The sequence below is a fragment of the Xenopus tropicalis genome, chromosome 7, assembly GCF_000004195.4.
Source record: "Xenopus tropicalis strain Nigerian chromosome 7, UCB_Xtro_10.0, whole genome shotgun sequence".
In the NCBI taxonomy this organism is placed as follows: Eukaryota; Metazoa; Chordata; class Amphibia; order Anura; family Pipidae; genus Xenopus; species Xenopus tropicalis.
In genome coordinates, this window is record NC_030683.2 from 90,078,331 (window position 1) to 90,095,729 (window position 17,399).

The following is a 17,399-nucleotide window of genomic DNA, read 5'->3' on the forward strand; positions in this document are numbered from 1 at the left end:
ACCTTGCGCAACTTTTTTGTATTTTTCATGACTTTTTCGTACTTTGCGACAAAATTTGCGCGACAAAATTGTATTGTCGCACCGAGTACGAAAGTTTTGGATTCTTTTAAAATTCGGTATCGTGACTTTCCTTGGGCCAGGTTGGAGCTGCAGAGTGCCATTGATTCCTATGGGAGGCTTCCAAAATCATGCACAGAAGGATCAAAGTTGGAATGGTTTTCCTGCATTTTACGATCGTTCGATAGGAAAATTTCATGATTTTCAGATGACCAATACAATATTTTCGTGACTAGTATGATTTTTTCGTAATCATATTCGTGATATTTGCGATTTTCAGAAATTTTCATATCCAATCCGAATTTTTCCCATGAGGGAAACTCGCGTTTTTATGAATGTGCCCCTAACTGTGAAACACAATTAACAACCCTGTTTTTTAAATTTTACCTTTCTTAACACCTCTCCAACCATCCCATTCCAGTTCCCATCTTGGTCTTTGGCACCGTATCGCCCATCCTTTACTTCTTTTATGGTATAATTAAAGCCAAGGCTTTGAGCAAGTTCAGACAGCAAGTCTATGCAGAATCCTTCCATTCCTGATTCTGTCTTCATTGAGAAAGGCTGCTCCTGAAGAAGAAAAACATTCATCTCTTTTTAATAGACATTTTACAAACTAAAAACGCAAAGCCAACTATTTGGATTTAGATTAGCCTTACCATGATAGTAGTGACAGTCAGATGCTTTAGAGCTTGTCTCTTTGACCTTTCTTTTTCCTGCAATTTAAATACATCCATTTCTTTAAAATAAACAAAATACTGCATGACTGCACCAAACAAAATAAATGAATATAAATAATAATAACAGTATAGTTATCACAGTATAGTAATAATAAGGAAAACACGCTGTGAGTGCAGATTCACCCTCAGGCCCAGTGGGGATTCTGGGGCTGCTGCCATCTGAGGCTACCATGAACACAAGTCGAGAAAAGCCCCAGTGCAGTCTTTGTTCTGTAGTTCTTGACTTTGCTCAGAACCGACGCACGTATTTAAATTTCTGGCTTGGAGGCAAATTTTCAAAGACACAGTATTACTTCAAGCAGAACCCCCTGCAGACCAGAAGTTCACATGGGGCTACCAAATAGCCAATCACAGTACTTAGTTGACTTTCCCAAAGAATATTGGGGATCCATGTTCCATACTATATCATTATTACCTGCAGTAAACATCTTTCTCTGCTATTCCCCATATGTAATAAAAAAGGCAATGAATTTGCATAGTAGCAGTAACTCATAGAAACCAATAAGATGTTTGCTTTAAACAGGTGACCATTCAATTCTGTCTGCTAATTGGTAGCTATGGGATACTGCTCCTGGGCAAACTTAGATCCTTTTAAACATAACCCCCTTTATGTTCTATACTACACCGTTTTTCCCTTCAGTTACCATATTTCCCTACTATGTGTTCTATATTACTCAATTTTCCTCATCAGTAGCCATCTTTCCCTACTATATGTTCTATGCTACACCATTTTCCCCTGCAGTAACCATCTTTCCAAACTGCTCTGCATATTCAATAAAATTGAAAAAGTTTGCAGAGGTTCAAAAAACCTATACCGGCCAATAAGATGTTTGTTTTTTAACAAGGGGTTAGTAAATGAAAAACTGAAGACTGAAATTTATAGTAAGGACAGTTACAACTTTCAGATATTACAAGCTGGATACAATATATTAAAAGTCCAACGAGAAAGCAATCTGTATAAACAAACACCTTCTGGTTCCCCACCAAGCTGAAGTTTTTGTTAGGTAAGCGGCTCATTAAACAAGAAGGCCACTGGTTTCTTGTAGGACATGTAATTTGTTTTAATCAGCTTGTAAGAACCAGGAAGTTTAAATGACTTTTCATTTGTCTTTGCTCTGTTTAATGCAAAAAAATATCAAAAACCATAAATATGACAACAACAACAAAAAGTATGTTCAGAATAAGCACTATTAATTGAACTAATTTTGAAAAGGGGGACATAACGCCCCTTTAACACAACTGCGATCATAGTGGAATTTAGGTTCCGTGCTACAAGATATTCAGTGCTATTGCTGGAATGATTTACATAAAGAGCTGGCCGTTAAACTTTTACCTGGAAGATGGCTTGCACAAATAAATTCACAAACACAGTGCCGAACATATTTATTGTTCTAGACGCACTTGCTTTTCATATGGAATCTCAAGAATGTACTTATTCAGGATTTTACTAGCACAGGCAGGCTAAGCATAGTTTTATTCAGCAATGCTTTATTCTCCACATTAACTTGATTTAGCACCTCATTCAATATTTCACTAGCTGTTGTGTTCCTTTCATTCATCTTCTTGGTCATTTAATCACCCTGGCTCAACTTAAATGGCTGATTCTTCTTTGATCCCTCTGGCACTGAATAAGAATGAGTTACCCAGAGCAAAATCTATTCACATGGCAGGCCATGTATTATGTGTTCCCATATCGACCCTTCTTTCTACAGCAAGAAAAAGAATGCATTCTAGAACCTTAAAATCAGCCCTTGTTTTCATGGGCAAATATGTTTCTTTTTAGTTTCAATGATTATCAAAACATTTCTGGTAAAAAAGAAAAACTAAAATTAAAATACAAGTTATCTCTCATCTATCTATCCCCCTCCCCTCTCTCTCGATATATAAACTGTATTATGGTTTTGCAAGACCTCTCAAAGAAGTTGTATTTATTAAGGTCTATAGATTAAGGTCCAATAGGGATTTCTGTGGCAAATGCCATCTTGTAATTTGCATTTAAAATTACATTGACTCAGTTAATTGTGAAAAGCTGACAATAGAAAATGGTAGCTAAGTGTTGTACCGTATTACCCATATAACTAAAACAAATATGGGGTAGGTGATACATTTTATTGGTTAACTAAATAGATTAAAACATGTGAGCTTTCAAGACTACATAGGTCCCTGCTTCAAGCATATATATACAAAGAAAAGAAAAAATAATTAAATGTATTCACATTAGCACAAGGTAAAAAATGGGTTATCAAAATCATTCCCGTACAGATATTGACAATGGTCTTAACCCATCACCCATCATCTTCCTAAATGGTAAGATTCTACAAGAAGAAATCATTTAATGTGTTAATATTAACTATTTCCCGAGGATAGTATCTGGTCATTGTTAGCTGTATTTCTGTATAAATAAGCATACCTTGTGTATGGATCCTTTGCTTTCTCCTGCATCTTAAAAACAAAATACAAAAACATGAGAAGTGCCATTGCAAATATAGTTTTGTATGCTCATATATCTGTGAAACCATCAAAGTGAAACCATCAAAGTGCAGCATACCTATTTATTATGGTCGATATTAGAAACCAGTGTTAATTGGCTTTTCATGTGTAAGCCTATAGTTAAATGAAATGCCTTGTGCTCCAGAAACTCCCTGCTAACCATACAAATAAACATGTGAGTCTTGATCTCTTGAGTCATGGAGTTAATGGAGAAGGAGTGTTGCGGAGCTATAACTCTCAGGTTGTTTAATCTAACATATCTTAACTGTTTATTTACGGAAATGTAGAACAACCTCCGAACAACCTCCAGGAGGATACTAACAGATGCAGTATAATTATTTAGCAGTTGAATACAGCTACAAGTAGAGCTTACTCAAATCAGGTACCAATAACAGACTACAGATTTAATCTCATTAGAAAATGTCAAGCCTCAAGTACAGGCCCTCTAGGTGGAAACTCAGTAGGAATTCCTGTACCCCTAGGTCTGTACAGATAAGTCCCTGCTCTACTGTGTGACACCCTGGATTACTAATCATTGTACTTTCCTCATCTTCCTTTCCTTACCAGCAAGCTGCTTACTAGCTACCCCAATCCTAGCTCTCACTCCTCAAGTAAGCTATTACAAATCTATTCTCACACAATCTTCATCTACTGGCCCTACCTCTACCCAGAGGCTGATCACATGTTGGCTTCCCCTTTTAAAGGAGAAGGAAAGGTAAAAACTAAGTAAGCTTTATCAGAAAGGTCTATGTACAGTAAATACTGAAGTTATGCCTGCAGCTTGAGATTAACTAGTCCTTTAAAGACTAGATCTATGACACCTTCTGCCAAGTTACTGAACTGCCAGGAAAATACTTTCACCAAGGATAGGGAAATCATCTCTGCCACCCAACTGTAAATTAGGACCACACTTGTACTTAGGGGCTGGCTGTAATAAAAGGTAACCAAATGTTGAGTCCCCTTGCTAAAGCCATGCAATCATTATAACTTTTTCAGGATTATTGTCCTATTAAAAAGGGCAGTGTTTTACAGTCATGTAGACATCATGTACATTAGAAAATGCATTCCTTAAAGTAATCAGTATGTCTGCTCCAATTCATATGAATAAACACAAATGTACAATTGATAAGGCTCCGTGCAGAATGACATACACCAATATACTTTACAGACCATTTACAGAAAATAAAGTGAGAGTAAACCCTTTTCATTTATACACAGTATACTGTCCCATTAAAATGTTCTGGTATTATATATTCACAAACCATCTGATTAACCATTCTGCAAAAAAGTGCAATTTTTAGGAATTTCCTAGCAAACAGGGCATGTATTAAACTCTTTGTCCTGTGCATGAGAATGTTCTTTTATCATATTATGAAGTTTAAAGGTTAAAATGGAGAGTGGCCCTCTAAATAGTGAAGAAAGACCCAGTTGTCTCAAGACTATGTGTCCTTTCAATTACATGAAAATGAATTTAGGAAAAAAAAAATGAAGAAATATTTTCTACAGCTCCTACCGCCTGCTTCCCTCTTTCTTTTTTCACTCAGTCACTTGTTTTTCCTAATCCTTGGCTAAGCTTGGAAGAGTTGTAAAACAGACTGGCTTTTCTCTGCGTCTCAGCTGGAGCTTACTGTTCAGAGAATGATTCTTCTGGTTACCTTTTCATAGAAGCCCTGCACATAAAAGACCTTTTGAGCTCAAGTTGAAGAACTGCTAGAGAATATTCCAAGCAAACAAGTATCTGTATTGAAGCTGTCAGATGCCCCATTGCCTCACAGGATGAGATTGGCAAACCTTTTCACTGGTCTTTTTTCCAGATGACATCCTCCTTAAGAAACATAAGTAATTGGGAGGTTGTGTAGAATCTTTGCAGTGGGCTGAGTAAGAACAAGCATATTTAACAGGTTTGTAATATTATGCAATCCAAGAGCTTATTACCATTTACTATGTTTAAATAAAAGGTATATACTAGTGACCTTGGTGGTAGTGACAGAATTGGATGTAACTGGGCCTCACAGCAAACTCATTTTTCGGAAGATGACCTGTTTCAAATATTGAAATTGCTAATGAGACATATCCCACTGGGCCCTCTTCACTCCTGGCCCTCTTCACTCCTGGCCCTCCAGCAGGGCCTGCTTCCCTATTGTTAAGCTCCTGTAGCAAATCAATTATCATAAAAGTATTCTGATCCATTAATAAAACATGCAAGAAAGCCTTATTCAACATCCCAAAGAAGAATGCAAAACTCTTCCATATGGTATAAAACATGTTTTTACTATAAAGAATGTGTATTTTGTGTATATATATTTACAAACTTCATTTTGTATGGAGTTATATAATGCCTGAAACTTATTTTGGGGCTGTGGAGCTAAAAATTATGGACTGTACATTTGAGGGTTGTAATTGAAATTGTTGTCTCAGGGCCAGGTCGGCTTCCCATGCATGAGCTGTTACTTGGTGATATGCATTGGATCTGGCATAGCCAAACTGGTGTCTGCCAACCCTACTGCACTGTTCTTCATTTTCTGAAGAGGGGGTAGGGGGCACATTTTTGGAGCTGTTGATGGATGGGATTCAGGAGGGTACTGGTTAGAAATGGATTGGAGAAGGGCTATTTTTCCATAACAGCTGAGATTTCAGTGCTGACCCTAATAGGACAAGTGAATATTTTATTTATTATATGTAATATATACAGATATGGGATTCTTTATTAAGAAAGCCATTATCCAAAAAGTGCCAAATTATGGGAAGGCCATCTTCCATGGGGTAAGTTTGTAGCAAATAATTCAAATTTGTAAAAAATAATTTCCTTTTTCTCTTTCTTTTAATAATAAAACAGTAGCTTGTAGTTGATCCTAACTAAGCTGCATGAATCTATATTGGTGGCAAAACAGCCCTATTGGGTTTAGTAGTTTTTAAATGTGTTTAAGCAGATTTAGGGTGGTGATTCAAATTACAGAAACACCTGGAAAACCCCAGGTCCCAGGCATTCTGGCTTATAGATCCATATGTTTATAGCATTGCGACAAACTGAAAATGTCTGTTTAGTTGTTATATATACAAATATATATAAAACATTTCTGGGGGTTTCAGTTCTTTGATAGAAAATATCACAGAAAACCACATGTAAGTATAAGATGTATTATTCAGAAAAATGGGAGACTATATCCAAGGTCTGAATGTTTTTGCAAGGTGCTGCATGTTAAATAGATAACTGTTTCTTAATTTCAATATAAATGGGCTATTGGAAGAGCTGACATGGTTCAGTCGATACTGGTTCTCTCTGCAATAATGGAAGAAATAATAGCCGAGCATAATGAAGTCTGTGACCCTTGGCTTAGGTTTAGATCAATGCACCAATCTAATAGCCTGCTGCTCTTCAGCTTAAAGTGAATCTGACCCCTGTAATTATTTCTGCACCAGCATGTATCTCTTTGTAAGTTGTTCATGTGTTTAGATTTGTTTGTTTTGTTTGTGCTTTCAGCCTAACTCTTGGGGGCTGATTTACTAAGACACGATTTCGAATCCGAATTGGAAAAATTCCGATTGGAAACGAACATTTTGCGACTTTTTCGTATTTTTTGCGATTTTTTTCGGCGTCTTTACGATTTTTGCGTAAAAACGCGAGTTTTTCGGCGTCTTTACGATTTTTGCGTAAAAACGCGAGTTTTTCGTAGGCATTACGAAAGTTGCGCAAAGTCGCGATTTTTTCGTAGCGTTAAAACTTGCGCGAAACGTCGCGCCTTTTAAGTTTTAACGCTACGAAAAAGGCACGACTTTGCGCGCAAGTGTTAACGCTACGAAAAAATCGCGACTTTGCGCAACTTTCGTAATGGCTACTAAAAACTCGCGTTTTTACGCAAAAATCGTAAAGACGCCGAAAAACTCGCGTTTCTACGCAAAAATCGTAAAGACGCCGAAAAAAATCGCAAAAAATACGAAAAAATCGTAAAGACGCCGAAAAAAATCGCAAAATTACCGATCATTACGAAAAAAACGCAATCGGACACATTCGGCCCGTTCGTGGGTTAGTAAATGTGCCCCTAAGTAGTGTATTGTTCCTATTTAAGGGGACGAGGTGATAGGGCTACTGTAAAATATACATTATGTTCTTATTTAATTGTGATTCAAGGGGTCCAGTTTAGATAGATATTTAAGGTTGCTGCCTCACCCTGTTAGTATTGACCACTATTTCCCACTCGTGTTGACACTAGTCATTTATGCAATATTTTCATATTAATCATATGTCAATTACACCATGTAATGAGGCCATAATGATCCGTATTTTATTTATTTATTTTATGTTACCATGTAATGTGAGGATGAATTAAACACACTGCTGCTTCCTTATCACCTTAATGGTATAGGATTAGTTCAGATTTCTGTTGTAGCCAGTATTACAGGTATGAAGTAGCAACCTAAGCAGTGTATTTTTCATAAAACACTCCCCTACCCAACACCTGTGGTTTGGAGTTTGCCAGGTTGTTTAAAAAGCCTTGTATTAGGCGTAAACAGATTTTCCAGCCTTGTAAGTACTGCACAGACATGGCTGAAGTAGCATACATCTCAATAAATTGCTAATTATCTGTGGAGGAATTGTCTTTTTCAAAATAAAATAAATAACTTTAACAGTTATATACAGTAGAATTTTCCTGTCTAAAAAATGCATTACTAATACATATACTGATATATATATATATATATATATATATATATAACAAAACCCAACTTTGGTTTCCCTGATCAGGTGTAAACTTACTGATAAGAACAATATGTTTTCTAATGCCATTAATATGACTGGCCCACAGGTAGGGGAGGTCGAGGATGTCTACTAAAAAATAATTTAAACATTAAATAAACCCAATAGGACTGTTTTGCCACCAAAAAGAATTCATTATATCTTAGTTAGAAACTAGCACAAAGAACAGTTTTATTATTAAACAGAAAAGGGAAATATGTTTTAAAATTTTAAATTATTTGCTTAAAATCGAGTCTATGGGAGATGGACTTTTTGTAATTTGAAGCTTTATGGATAGCGGGTTTCTGGATAACGGATCCCATACGTGTATTATTATTAGTAAGTAGTAAGGGGTCAATATCAAAAATTCAACCTTTTTATCTCAACCTGCTTAGTATCCATGGAGATTCTATGTAATACTTTCTGCCCGGTGTTGCGTGCTTATATGTTTAATTGTAAAAGCTGGCTTCAAAATGAAAAATATAAGAAATTAAGTATTTTTTTTAACATCACAGATGTCCTCCCCCTACCACAATTATAAACAAGCACTAAGTGGATATCTGCCAACAGCTTCTATATGTAAGGGTTATTTTCACAGCAGGCATCAAGATTCTTGGCTAAAGATCTAGGGAATGTTGGCCAGAATCCAGTCCCTAACACATGAATAATGCAGGTTTTGCTAAATAGATATCCTATGAACTCTGTAAAATAAATATAGCAAGAACACTGTACCATTTGAGTTCAATTTGCATAATACTATACTGTTAGCTGTATAGTTACGTACAGTAGATAATTCATTGAGTTCAAGTATAGAAGACAATCTAGCAGCTGGATCGCATCCCTCTAAGGTTGCTATTTCTGTCATTAAGTTTTTATTAAACCAGACAGTCAAATGCTTTACATTTGCGTTCTACTTGTCCATAATTAATCATTGAAGACTTAAGACAAGATACGTGCTTATTCTATAATCATCATCCACATTGTATTTCTTACTAGAACATAAGCCAATACAAAAAAAAGCCAAGCTAAAAGCCAAGTTAAAGGGATTCTTTATTGTTGTCTAGAAAGTAGGATACAGTGTGTTCATTTGTGGTGCATTCAGATCTATAACACTGCTAAATGGCATTAAGCTCAAATATCAGCTGTATTGATTTAGCCAGTATTGTCTCAGTCTGACATCTCTAGGTAACCAAGGATATTAGCTTTCTGCCTAGCAACCTCACAGCCAGTCTCCATACTCCTGATCAAAAAGCAGAGCAACCAAAGGCCCTGGGGCCAGAAACATTCTGCCTAAAAATAAATTACAGCCATAACCGATATTATATATGTAGATTTTATTATTCATTTGGGGATATGAAATATATAAATATGCATCTATATAGGTGGGTGGAAAAAAAGAAGTGAATTTGAAGCACTGAGCTTTTTCTAGATGTAATTAATTGTGATTAATTTTACATTTTTTAGTAGTTTCATATTTCATGTTAAATTGTGTGCAGGTTACTGACAGACACAAATCATTACTCTTCTGGTATCTTTTGCACATTATATTTGCCCTATACAATTTTTTCTTTTACAAGGAAAAAGCGTTGCTATTGGCAGCAACAGGGTATAGATGTTGCACTACTTTATACATAGTTACATTGTTAAGTTGGGTTTAAAAATACCAACGTCCATCAAGTTCAACCCTCCAAACAAACCCCAGGACACATATATACAGATGCTATACAGACCTATCCATACACTCACATACATAATCCAGATATACCAACATCAACAATCATACCATCAATACCAATTGTAGATATTAGTATCACAATAGCCTTGGATATTCTGATTGTTCAAGAACTCATCCAGGCCCCTCTTAAAGGCATTAACAGGATCTGCCATTACCACATCACTAGGAAGGGCATTCCACAACAAAATGCTTTTAAAAGTTATATGATTTTCCTGAGTAGTCACTTGCTCAATTTTATTGAGCCCCAGACTGGCTAATGATAAAATTCAGTGTTTTGGTGGTATGACCTTACCTGTGAATCTGCTATAAATGAAATTCTCTGGCAAATATACCGAATTATAGAGTTTATAAACACGGTTTTGGTTATTCTGCAAATAGAGGTAGCTACCAAATTCTTCCTCTACCAATATAAAATGAAATGGCCCCAGTGGCTTAATTATCATTAAGTGACAACATTTGAACTTAAAGTGAGAACTTTTGTTGTACATTTGACAGTTTAGTAGAACTAAAATGCAGCTTTTCTCTTAGTAACCTCATTTGACTACTATTACCAGTATTAAAGAAATGTATTTCAGATGCCGTGTTCCCTGAACCTTTTTATACAAACCTGTGCATCCCACAGACAACAGTGTAACAGCAAAAAGAAGTAAGAGGGATTTCTCCATCGTTGTATTTCTGCAAGATAAATACAAATAGGTGAATTACAAAGTGTATGCCTTATTTCTGTGTTGGATGTGGATTATGGATGCAGCACATCAACAAAACTCATTGAGATGAGCAGCAGAAATGCATTGGCATATACTATTCTATAAAGCCTAACAATTATCAGTGTTACTGGCATGTCTATACATAGTAAACATTGGTTATTGGGGGTATTCATCACACCCACTAAATGTGGCAAAGGGGGTCATCTGCCAGAAAGCTTTTCAACTAATCTATGACTTTTACTGGCCATACAAGTAGCAGACCCCCTTATCCGGAAACCCATTATCCAGAAAGTTCTAAATTACGGAAAGGTCATCTCCCATAGACTTCCTTATAAGGAAATAATTCCAATTTTTAAAAATGATTTCCTTTTTCTCTGTAATAATAAAACAGTACCTTTGTACTTTATACTGGGTTTAATTACAGTTTAAATTTAATTTTTTTTAGCAGACTTATGTAGGAGATCCGAATTACAGAAAGGCTCCTTATCCAGAAAACCCTAGGTCCCAAGCATAATGGGTCCCATACCTGTACACTTTGGGTAAAAACTAACTATATTGTATGAATATTTGTTTATTGCGTCCAACAGAAGTAAGTGAAATGAATGCCAGGAAAGGTGATTCCCTCATGTTTGTTCTGTTCATGACTGAAGCAGTTTTGTTTATTCTGACTGAACCTAATCTAGAGAAGGCACAGATATCACTCAGATGATTTGTTCATCAAACTCCATAAACAGAATTTCTACAGTTTCTGCCTATTATCTGGAAATATTCAAAATTGCAATCCATAGGTTTTTAACAATTTTTAAAGAAGTTATGAGCAAGAGTAATAGTAGGCTTATGATAAAGTCTCAACTGAATAAACAGAGGGGTGTGTAGCCCCCAAGGAGTGGAACTGAATTAGCATGTATGCTACATAGCACTTATACTACACAATCATTTTTTTATCGCACAATTTCTAAATTAGATAATGACATGTCAATTTTTTTATAGAGAGTGTAGGCAAAAAAATCCTGAGCTTGTACAAGTTCATTAAGAATTTTTGGTCACTCTCAGTGGCTCTATGGCATTCAAAAGAACAAATAGCCATAATTGCTGAATGTTTTTCCTTGAAACAGTTCAAGATCTGTTAAGTATGTGGGGTGCCAGGGACCTCCTACTGAACAACTAGAGTTAACTACTGTAATTGCTGACAGAATGGATATGTTCTTCTTCTCCATCCAAGCATGGACCCCCTGCTACAATTATTTCTTGCTAAATTAAATGTTAAAATATGGGTGAACAACAAATCGGGTGGGAGGAAGAATGAGAGAGACACGCAACCATCTTGTCAGCTGTAATGTTCTCTCTATCTAATCTTAGCTGCTTTAATTGCTATTGTAGACATGCAATTAAGGCAAGTTTTGGAGAACTGACAAGGATAAAGACATAGGTACAGTAAGCAACATTATGGGAATTTATTTAAACAGACAAGAAACAAAGAAATGACTGTTAATGACTGTACGTCTCACACAGTCAAAGTGATCCGAGGAAACGTAGAATTTACAGAATTCCGTGTTTTGAAAAATCGCACGATTTCCATTTTCCTTTATTTAATTGGCATGTTAAAAATCTTCCATTTATATTTATGTGACAATATATCAAGAGATTAAAAAATCTATTCATTATTCAGAATTTTCCCATGCTTCTCTAAGTTTGGGTCTGTCAAGTCACCTTAGTAGCAGCTACTTGTCATGGCTACTGAGCGCCAGAAAATACCCTGCCATAGACAATACTGAGAATTGCCTCTGCTAAAACACACATAGAAACAATTATCTGTAACCGTGGTCGATTTCTTTGGCCAAATGAGAACCTCTTAACTATTTTTTATATTGGATTGAGGAGTGTAATTAAGACACTAGTGAATGGGGTAAATAAGTCAAGCTGAGGCCATGCCCTTCCTGATTTCCTGATTTTGTTTGTAGTGCATTTACCATGACTGGAACCCTGACAAGTTTGTAACTACTGACATAAGCTTTAAGTGTGTTTGGCTTCCCATTGTGCTGTGAAGTGCAGCATGGTCCACTTCTTTCAAAACAGTATTTTCTGAATATATATATATATAAATAACAGTTTTAGCCTAGACATATGAACAATCATATCTACCATTATTTTATGGAAGACTCTTTAGTGGTGGATATTTATTCACAGGATTATTACTAGTCTCTGCCATTTCTAACTCACTGACCTCAAAGAAGAACTAAATAATATAAACTTGTAGTCATGGAACCAACAGGCGGTCATTTGAGACTGATAGACAACTAGAATAGCTCCATTAGGCCTTAGTTAATATCAGACTTCTATACAACCAGGTTATATTGCATGTAGTGCATGCTGTGATTATGGTCTACGGAGCTTTGGGAAATTCCCAAATCTTCATTGCAGCTTTGATATGTAGACAGCCTCTGAGAATTGTATTTTGTGTTATGGCCTGTATGCTAAAACCATAGATGATACAACCACTGGGTTCATTCTATCTGATGGTGATAGCTTCTGCTTCCACATATGCTTTTTGTATGAATATGAGCTCCATTTGTGTTAGGCTGCAAAGGTTGTTGTGTGCCTGTTCCACCAACAGCCAAAGCTCCCAGGACTGTGAAAAGCTGAAGATATACTTTGAGTATGTAAGTGGCTAAATAAGAGGGAGAAGGGTTTTTTTTTCATTACACTGTGTTATATATCTGAAATATCTACTTGTCCATATTGATTATACAAAATAAAGACCATAATTTATTTTTGTCACTTGCAACTGCTTCCCCATGTTGCTGACATGTCTTATTTTGGTAAAAATGTATATTGTATATGGGTCTCTGTAATAAGGCAATTAAGTATTGCTAGTGTTTGCATTTAGTCACTTTAAAACTAGACACATGTAAATGTTTAGGTTGCAGCAGTATATCCAGTTATTTACATAAATGCTACTTAAAATCAATCATACTCTGCAGCATGTGGCACATTTATGTCATATAGAAATAAAGTCACAACATAGCATCTTATTCACAACAATAGCATCTGATTTACTAGTTGAAAGTCAAATGTATGTGTTGATACATCCCTGATATTACTGGCAGCTCAGGGCTGGTGTTAATTCTAGGGCTCTCTTGCATCCATTGGGCCTTACACTTTGCACTTTGAACTAGAGCATTTTCATTCACCATTACATAAGTGTTTTAAGACAAGTAACTTTATCAATAGCCTAAATTTTGCATCCATTTAAGTGCTTTGCACTTGCACTACTGTTTGTAAATGAGCCCTATAGAACAATGGTATTGTATCTAATGCTCACTAATACTTTCCTTGGTTGCTTGGCTAAAATTGCTATTGCTACTATTGCAAGGGCAAGCACAAAGTAGGCCTTTAATTGAGCACTGCTTGATAAAAGTAAATACATGCTCCTTATACTTGTGATTACTTGTGGGGAGAGCTAGTGCTTATTACCTAGGTTGCTCTGATGAATTTTATGCAAGTGAGCTCAAAGCAAGGGTACCCTGGAATTACTGGCAACCTAATGTCATGATAGTTACAGGGCTTCACTAGCGAGTTGCTTTAATAGCACCAAATGACTTCTGAAAATATTTCTTGCACCTTGTGTGCAATTCATGAAACCCTCATGCTAAGTAGCACACTTAGGGGCACATTTATGAAAGTACGATTGTTTACGAATACAAAAAATTTGTAATTTTTTCTAAGTTTTCGTACTGTGCGTATTTTTGGCTTTTTTTTAATTAATTTTTGCGCGAGTTTTTCGTACTTTGCGACAAATTTTATGTGACAATATTGTATTTGTTGCAACGAGTACGAAAGTTTCGTTATCGTGACCTTCCTTGGGCCAGGTTGGAGCTGCAGAGTGCCATTGAGTCCTATGGGAGACTTTCCTTGGGCCGGGTTGGAGCTGCAGAGTGCCATTAAGCCCTATGGGTGACTTTCCTTGGGCCAGGTTGGAGCTGCAGAGTGCCATTGAGCCCTATGGGAGACTTTCCTTGGGCCAGGTTGGAGCTGCAGAGTGCCATTGAGCCCTATGGGAGACTTTCCTTGGGCCGGGTTGGAGCTGCAGAGTGCCATTGAGCCCTATGGGAGACTTTCCTTGGGCCAGGTTGGAGCTGCAGAGTGCCATTGAGCCCTATGGGAGACTTTCCTTGGGCCAGGTTGGAGCTGCAGAGTGCCATTGAGCCCTATGGGAGACTTTCCTTGGGCCAGGTTGGAGCTGCAGAGTGCCATTGAGTCCTATGGGTGACTTTCCTTGGGCCAGGTTGGAGCTGCAGAGTGCCATTGAGCCCTATGGGTGACTTTCCTTGGGCCGGGTTGGAGCTGCAGAGTGCCATTGAGCCCTATGGGTGACTTTCCTTGGGCCAGGTTGGAGCTGCAGAGTGCCATTGAGCCCTATGGGTGACTTTCCTTGGGCCAGGTTGGAGCTGCAGAGTGCCATTGAGCCCTATGGGTGACTTTCCTTGGGCCGGGTTGGAGCTGCAGAGTGCCATTGAGCCCTATGGGTGACTTTCCTTGGGCCGGGTTGGAGCTGCAGAGTGCCATTGAGCCCTATGGGTGACTTTCCTTGGGCCAGGTTGGAGCTGCAGAGTGCCATTGAGCCCTATGGGAGACTTTCCTTGGGCCAGGTTGGAGCTGCAGAGTGCCATTGAGCCCTATGGGAGACTTTCCTTGGGCTAGGTTGGAGCTGCAGAGTGCCATTGAGTCCTATGGGAGGCTTCCAAAATCATTCACAGAAGGATCAAAGTTGGAAAGGTTTTCCCGCTGTTTACGATCGTCCGTATATGGATAATTTTGTGACTTTCAGATCACCAATATGATATTGTCGTGACTATTACAATTTTTTCATAAGAATTTTCATGACATTTCCGATCATCAGAAATTATCTTATCTAATCACCATTTCGGGATTCAAACTTGTACTTTGATGAATCTGCCCCTTAGGGGTCATTTACAAACATGTTTTTTATTCTTCATGATTCATGTTTTTTTTTTTTTGCACAAAATTTTTCATGTAAAACACAAATCTTTCTGTGATTTATTAAAGATAAAAACCGTGAAAAACGCTAATACAAAACTTCATCATCTTAAAGCTGATAAAGTCATGTAGAAGTCATGGGAGCTGCCCTAGGCAAATTGTAACAATCATTCATTCATTTGAAATTACAGACAAAATGTAAAAACCATGAAAAATGTGTGGGTTTCCTGTTCTATTTGTTTTCATTACGCAATTTAATTCATTTGACTAGACATTTGTGGTTTTAGTGGAAATAAGTTTAGTTTCAAAAACCTCTAAAACCATGATAATGGCAATGTCAGTAAATCTGCCCCTGTATGGAGCATTAGCTGCATATTGTGATGGACACCACTTAGCATGCAGCCTCTTTTACACTGGAAGTCTGGGAAACAATACTGCATTGTGGGTAATAAACACAGTGATTTACAAATTAACATTGCACATTTCATCATGTACCACAAAGGAGTAAAAGGCATGCAAAGGAGTTAAGTCTTATTTGATAAAATGCCATAGATATTTCCCATCCCATCAGCACATGGTGTGAGCTTAGTTGTTGGTCTGTGCCACAGGTCTTTTAGGATTCCTAAACCTTGCAACACTAAAGTGCACTTCCATAGGGGGACAGGAAATGGACTTTCATAGGGGGACAGGAAATAGACTTTCATAGGGGGACAGGAAATAGACTTTCATAGGGGAACAGGAAATAGACTTCCTTAGGGGGGGCAGGAAATAGACTTTCATAAGGGGACAGGAAATAGACTTCCTTAGGGGGGGCAGGAAATAGACTTTCATAGGGGGACAGGAAATAGACTTCCATAGGGGGACAGGAAATAGAATTTCATAGGGGGACAGGAAATAGACTTCCATAGGGGGACAGGAAATAGACTTCCTTAGGGGGGGCAGGAAATAGACTTCCATAGGGGGACAGGAAATAGAATTTCATAGGGGGACAGGAAATAGACTTCCATAGGGGGGACAGGAAATAGAATTTCATAGGGGGACAGGAAATGGATCTTGATGTATGTGTGTGAGGCAGTTACAGGCAAAATCCTCTACTGGCAAAAAGAAAAAGAATACAACGCAGCACACTTCTTAAAACCACAGAAAGGATACAGGAGACATAGATATGTGGTAATTAACAGGCAAGGTTAAAATAAGGAGATTGTTCTTAAGGGTTTGCCATTGATGCATGGAATTATTTGAGTCCTCTAAACCTTTTGTTCCTAGTAACCATATCCATAATTATCTGGTTGCAAATACATCTCCTAGCTTGGATACCTTATGCAGCAGGAACATCTCAGACTCCTCTCAATTTTAGGCAGGAAAGTGGCAGAAACCTTCATAATTTTACTTCTATTCTTGTGGGCACTTCAGTCCCACAAAGTCTATTGGACCCTGGCACCCTTACATGGCACTGCCTTTAGGTATTTTTTCCTAGCAGTGCATCAGATGCTACGGGCCAGAATTGTCATTTCTTAATGGGGCCTCCTATTGTTACACCACAGTGGGAGTCATTTAACAATTGAAAATTGTTGCACTCATTGTTCTACCTGCATCTGGCTAAAAAAAAACCATCATTGGTTGCTATGGGTAACTGGCCACAGGCAAATTTGCCCAGTTTTGATAAATCAGCCCCACTAGTGACTATCTATTTAGAAGCTTTTGCAGTTTCTATTTCTCTTTTGGTAATTACACATAGAGCATGTCTTTCATGGACTAATGCTCAAATCCACTAATTTCTAATGAATGCATTTGGTGACCATATCTACTCCATTGTAACCAAACACAGATACTATGGTAAGGATTAGAGCAAGATCACAATTATGCATTTTTAAGCAATCCTTTTCCATCTGTAGCACTGGGAGTTAGACATCTATTGTATCCACTGACACATTCAGGCT

At 37.4% G+C, this 17,399-nt stretch overlaps 1 protein-coding gene across 1 annotated transcript in view; it reads right to left on the reverse strand.

Annotated features, from left to right (window-relative positions):
* Positions 1-17,399, reverse strand: part of grik5-like.1 (glutamate receptor KA2) — a 31,554-nt gene that overhangs the window by 11,877 nt on the left and 2,278 nt on the right. Inside the window, 4 exon segments of the mRNA NM_001079097.2 lie at positions 445-624; positions 714-770; positions 3,205-3,236; positions 10,362-10,429. Of these exon segments, the coding sequence (NP_001072565.1) occupies positions 445-624; positions 714-770; positions 3,205-3,236; positions 10,362-10,419 (327 nt within the window). The 5' untranslated portion in view covers positions 10,420-10,429.